Consider the following 5,506-nt stretch of genomic DNA (forward strand, 5'->3'; position numbering starts at 1 on the left):
TGCGGCTCTTTGCAGAAAATGGTCCCCAAGATTTTTTTCCTTGGACTCTGTACCCCTACGCCTGCCTTTCCTTCCCCAGGGGCATCACCGCCCCAGCTTCACCAATCACATGACAGCTTTCTCTCTCTCTCTCTGTCAACCAGAGTGTTTTTCCACCCCCTACAATTGGCCACGGCGTATGGGAGAATCCCTGGCTCTCTGTGGGCTCCTGAGCTGCTGGGGGCCAAGCGTCACCAGCAGAGACGGGTGGTAGGGGAGCAGTGAGAGAAGGGGAGAGAAGGACTCTAGGACCCTGGGGTTGCCACGGGGTGCGCTACTGGGCTGCTACGCCAGGACAGGTACTGCCACTCCATGGGATATGCCATGGCATTACCACGCCGCAACTCAGCCTTCACGCCTCTGGGAGGGAAGGACACTGAAGGGGAGGTTTGGTGGGCGTGGGCACATGTGCACACATATGTATGTACATGACCTGGCTCTGGCAGGGAATGAGTGATCACCCTAGGGGCCCCAGGGTGGAAGGGGGCTCACGTGGGGACGGAGCCAGGAAGGTGTGAACAGGTAGGAGTAGTAGGATCCAATCAGAAATTACATGGCTCTGGGTGGGGTTTGGTCTTGTGGTTCCAATCAAGGGGCTCAGCGTCAGGGGGCGTGGCTCTGGTGCACCAATCAGGGACGAGGAGGCTGGGGGAGGTGAGGAAGCCAATCCAGATAGGGAGGTGAGTTAAGTGGGTGTGAGGAGAGAAGGGGCAGTGTCTTGGTGGGAGGGAGGAGGCTTCCGCAGGCCAATCAGCACGCACGCTGGGGCAGGCACGAATTTGGTGGGGGGAGGTGGGATAATCATGCACCAATCAAGGAACGCACAGTTCTGCGCTCCAATCAGAGAGCGAGGGCGGGATCCCTTGCAGCCAATCAGACATCGCGCCGAGGGGGGGCGGTCTTTAGTGCACCAATGAGATAAAGAACACAGTAAGCCAATCAGCCAGTGGGCTCGTGATCCGGAAGCGGAAGCTGCGAGAGAAGCCTACCTGCGGCACAGCCATGAATATCCTCCCCAAGAAGTCTTGGCACGTGCGAAACAAAGACAATGTGGCCCGGGTGCGGCGGGACGAGGCCCAGGCCGAGGATGAGCGGCAGCAGCGGCAGGCTCGGGCTTTGCTGGCCGAGCAGGAAGTGAGTCACTGCGCAGGCGCGGAGCTCGGGCCCCCCCCCCCGGGGTATGCGGGTTGGTCACGTGACTCAGATGGCTCGTGCCTTAAACCATTTCGGAGGGATGTTAGGAGCAGAAATCTGAGCCAAACCATTTCCCGAGGGGGCGGGGCGCAGAAAATCGCTGGGGACTAAAGTGCGGCGAGGGGGGAGCTGGTTTGAACCACTTCTGAATTGCGTGGAGGATAAAAGAAAAGTGGAATAAACTGTACTAATGGCAGGGGGAGAGGAGAAAGAAGCTAGATTGTACCGCTTCCAGCTGGGGGCAGAGGGCAAGGAAAAGATCCTTCCCCAGGAAATGCCCCCACTGGGGCTGGAGGGGGAGGCCTCTGGGCCACATTCCTTTTTCCAGCAGTGTGGATTTCAGCTCCCCCCTTGGACAAGAACCCCAGGGCCCTGTGGGCTCCACGCTGCCTCCTCTGTGTCTGCAGCTACCCTTGCCCTTGGGTGACATGAATTTGTGGAATCCCAGCCCAGATCCCTGCTGCCTTTATTATGCACAGCAGTAGTACCCCCCAGCTGCCCTGGGGCTGGCCCCCTTCCCCAAGGCCCAGCACTGAACGAGTCCTGCAAGTCCTGGCCCTGAACCCCCATCCTTCCCTTGACAGCCATGTCCCCCCTGCAGGCACGGACCAAGTTCCTGAGGAAGAAGGCACGGCTCTTGGCCCTGCCGGAGCCCAATGGCAGCTCGGAGCTGGCCCTCTGCAGTGAGCAGCCACATCACATCGACCTCTTCCGGGACCTGGAGGATGGCAAGGGCAGCAAGGCAGGGAACAAGGAGTATGAGGAGGAGAAGCTCAAGGAGAAGGTAATGAAAGAAGGTTGGCACATCTGAGGCCCCAGGGGACCTGATTGGACACCTGTGGGGATGGGATGCCCCCACTCATAAGAGCTGCCGTTGACTGGGTTACCCTATAGGTGCATTGTGCCCAGTCCCCTGCATCATGCAGGCAGAGTGCAGATGCTGACGAGTAAACAGGGCATGACTAGGGCTTTTCCCATTGTTCCTCTGTTGCTTGCAGCCTCCCAGCATTTGAGGTCCAGGAAGCTCTGATTCACAGGCTATATTGCTAACTCCCAGGCTCAATAGCTACTGCTGCCCTTTCCCTCCAAGAACTTGTCCAGTTGCTTTTTTAATGTGGCTGTCAGCTTCCACTACATCTGGTGGCAATGGGTTCTCAACTTGAGTTGCACAGTGTGTGAAAAAGAGGTTCCTTTAAACTTACTGCCTGCCACTTTCATTTTGTGACCCCTAGTTCTTGTATCATGAGTGACAGCAAATAATAAATCCATGTCTACTTTCTTTTCACCATTTAGTATTTTGTAAACCCTTCTCATATCCCCCCTCATGCAGCTCTCTTTTTAAGTTGAACAGGCCTAGCTCTTTAGTTCTCCTCATATGGAAGCTCTTCCATACCAGCATACCACTCTGGGGCTCTGATGGGGCAGGGATGTGACTCCACTGTCCATCCCCCTGCCCTGATTACAGCTGTGCGTAGCCATGGCCCCACAGCATTTGCACCCTGGTGTGTCCATCCCCTACCCCTCAAAATCTTAGAGCTGTATCTCCTGAGTACAGGCCTCAGGCCTTGAGGCCAGTGGAGGGAGTATCCACCCCCATAGGCCGCACTTAAAGAGAATACCCCTCCCATGCACAGGAGCGCCAGGAGAAGGCCATCGGGCTGCTGACATATCTGGGACAAAGTTCAGCTGAGGCCCAGACCAACCCACCCTGGTACCAGGAGGCCCCAGACCGCAGCAAGGAGGCAGCTGACATGGTCAGGGATGAGAAGCTGAAGGGGAAGCTGGACCCCCTCCTAGAGATGGAGAAGTACCTGCAGAAGAAGAAAGGGGAACAAAAGAAACACAAGAAAGAAAAGAAGAGGCACAAGGAGAAGGACAGGCGGAAAGAGGAAAGGAAGGGAGTGGGGTGAGTGGGACATGAGCAGGGCTAGATCCTGGTATTCGGTTTACTGGAGCAGGGCTGGGCCTGTGCTGTAGACTTCTACCTACCTATGCCAGCAACTTCAGGCCACAGGGCCTACAGCCCACAGCCTGTCACTCCTTTCTCTTGTCCCTATGAGGGTTGGGAGGCCAAGTGGGAAGTCTTGTACTGCTTTCCCTTCCCCTCTTCATGTCCTGCATACCATTTCTGCTCCCAGCCAGCCCTCACTCCAGCTGTCAGGAGGATGTTAACCCCTTGCTTTTTATCCCAGGACCTCTGGCCCCACTTCCCTGGAGGAGCTGAGGCAGGAGCGGCTGCAGCGAGAGAAGGCAGAGCGAGCCAAGGCAGAAGCCCTGCTGGCTGGGACGTGGGGAGGGTCAGTCGGCTGCAGGGAGGAAGTGGAGATGGATGACAGGAGACGCTGCTACAATTCTCAGTTCAACCCACAGTTGGCCCGGAAACCCTGGGACCGGGAGGAGCAGCGCTGAGCTGGGGTGCAGAATGGGGGCTTTGGCGCTCTAGACATGAAACTGCCTGAATAGGCATTATAGCAGGGCCAGGGCTCCGAGGACAGAGAATGGGAAGGCTCCAGCCCTTCGAACCACAAGGATGTTTCTGTTCCAAGGACACAGGAGGTCCTTTTTGTTACACCTCCCCTTAGCAATGCCCCCCTGGACTGGCAGGTGGGGAGTCCCTCTGGTCCTCCATGGACTTTGAAGCCCCTTCTTAGGTGCATGGAGGATTTGCAGGGGCACTATGTACTGGACACAGGCCTCATGTTTTAGCAGGCAATTGGAAGGAGGGAAGGAAAAACAAACCCCTTGGTGGTGGAGCTGAAGCAAACGAGTTCCAGCTGCCACCTCCAAGCCCTGGCAGTACAGGAGCTGCCAGGGTTGTAGCTACAGACCTGTGCACTAATAAAGGCTGTGTCCAATTTGATTTGTTTTCTGGCTGGCATTGGAGGGAGAACCAGGGACTGGCAAGGGGGTCAGTGAATGGAGACAAGGGTCTCATTTTCACCTAGCAAAGGGGAATGGGGTTTGATGGGCTCTGTTGCTCCCTGCTGATTAATTCTAAATGAAAGGGACATGGCACGTAGTGAGGGAATGAGGGCCAGCTTCTGCTAGATCCTCCTGACCTGGAGCACCAGGTTTCTCAGCTTGCACCCACCCCACCCCCAGCTGTTCCATCATACCAAGAGAGAGGCAATTTCCAGTAGGAGCACCAGGTACTACCTTGTGCCCACAGACCCATGTTGTCACCATGCAGCACCTGGTACCTTGCAGAGATGCATAAGGTGCAGTTTAACAGAGGGAACACAACAGAAGAGGCCCCTGAGGCCAAGGTGCAGGGAGAGAAGCAAGAGCCTGGTCCCTCCCCAGAGAGAAGCCCACAGCACCAGCCCTCCTCAGGCAGGGCAGAGTAGCGGAGGTGTGGGGGGCAGTAGAAGTCCTGAAACTGCTGACACTAACCCTTCTACCCCCTGGGCAAAGCCTGTGACTACAGCCCCAGAGGACCCATGGCAGGGCCCTCAGCCAGGCGGGGCTGCAAGGACAGTCACCTGCCTGGGATGTAGCACCCCACCCCTTCAGGGAACACACCAGGCTGCCATCTAGGCAAGGGAAGGGAAGAGACACTCTGGAACATACTAGTTTGCCACCTATCGTGGGGATACAGTATGCAGCCCCCAATCCAGGAATGTACCTTGTCACCTGCAAGGTGGAGTGGGGGTTGTCAAGGCCTCCTCTCCCAGCATGTACCACCTCTATCACCTGTAGTACGGGATCCCTCTGCATCAGGTATTTTCAGGACCAAAATAAGCTCTGCCCTGGACTAGGCTTGACAGCCCAGCAACTGAGTGCACTCATGGAAGTGGGGTGAAGGTAGAATTCCTATTTCTCTCACAGCTCCAAGACGTAGCAAACAGAGCCCAGGTGTCCTGGCCCTCCTGTCCTGGCCCTCCTGCCCTCCCAGAGCCAGGAGAACCCAGGCGTCCTGACTCAGTTGATAGCACAAAGAACTCAGGCATCCTAGCCCTCCTGCTATAACCCACCAGACCCCCCTTCCCTCCCAGAGCTGGAAGAACCCAGGTATCCTGGCTCCCAGCTGAGGCACTGCAGCAGCCCTTATATCCCCCAGCCCCCGCCCCCCTTACCTTGCTGATGTTCTCCGTGGCGCAGAAAGAAAAGTGGCCGGGTGACTGTTACATTTTTTTTTCCTTTTCCCCCGTTTCTTGCGTGAGAAGACATCATATAAAACTATTTATTCATAAATATTTTCCAAAATGAAAATAGGCTTACGAAAAATATTTTAAACCCCTTCCCTGCCCGGCCCCGCCCAGGCGGATCCGTC

The 5,506-nt window shown here is 56.2% G+C and overlaps 1 protein-coding gene across 2 annotated transcripts; it reads left to right on the forward strand.

Annotated features, from left to right (window-relative positions):
• The first annotated feature begins 17 nt into the window (after positions 1-17).
• On the forward strand, positions 18-4,093 carry LENG1 (leukocyte receptor cluster member 1). Of its 2 annotated transcripts, none has more exons than XM_006014973.2 (4): positions 18-1,173; positions 1,835-2,017; positions 2,868-3,139; positions 3,426-4,093. In XM_006014973.2, the coding sequence occupies exons 1-4, from the start codon at positions 1,042-1,044 to the stop codon at positions 3,640-3,642; spliced, it is 804 nt and encodes a 267-aa protein (XP_006015035.1). In that variant the 5' UTR covers positions 18-1,041; the 3' UTR covers positions 3,643-4,093. The 2 variants fall into 2 exon arrangements, with proteins under 2 accessions (XP_006015035.1, XP_025052872.1); XM_025197087.1 differs by having other exon boundaries at positions 1,048-1,173; positions 1,818-2,017.
• Positions 4,094-5,506: the final 1,413 nt, after the last annotated feature.

Source organism: Alligator sinensis, unplaced genomic scaffold (assembly GCF_000455745.1).
Source record: "Alligator sinensis unplaced genomic scaffold, ASM45574v1 scaffold647_2, whole genome shotgun sequence".
NCBI lineage: Eukaryota > Metazoa > Chordata > Crocodylia > Alligatoridae > Alligator > Alligator sinensis.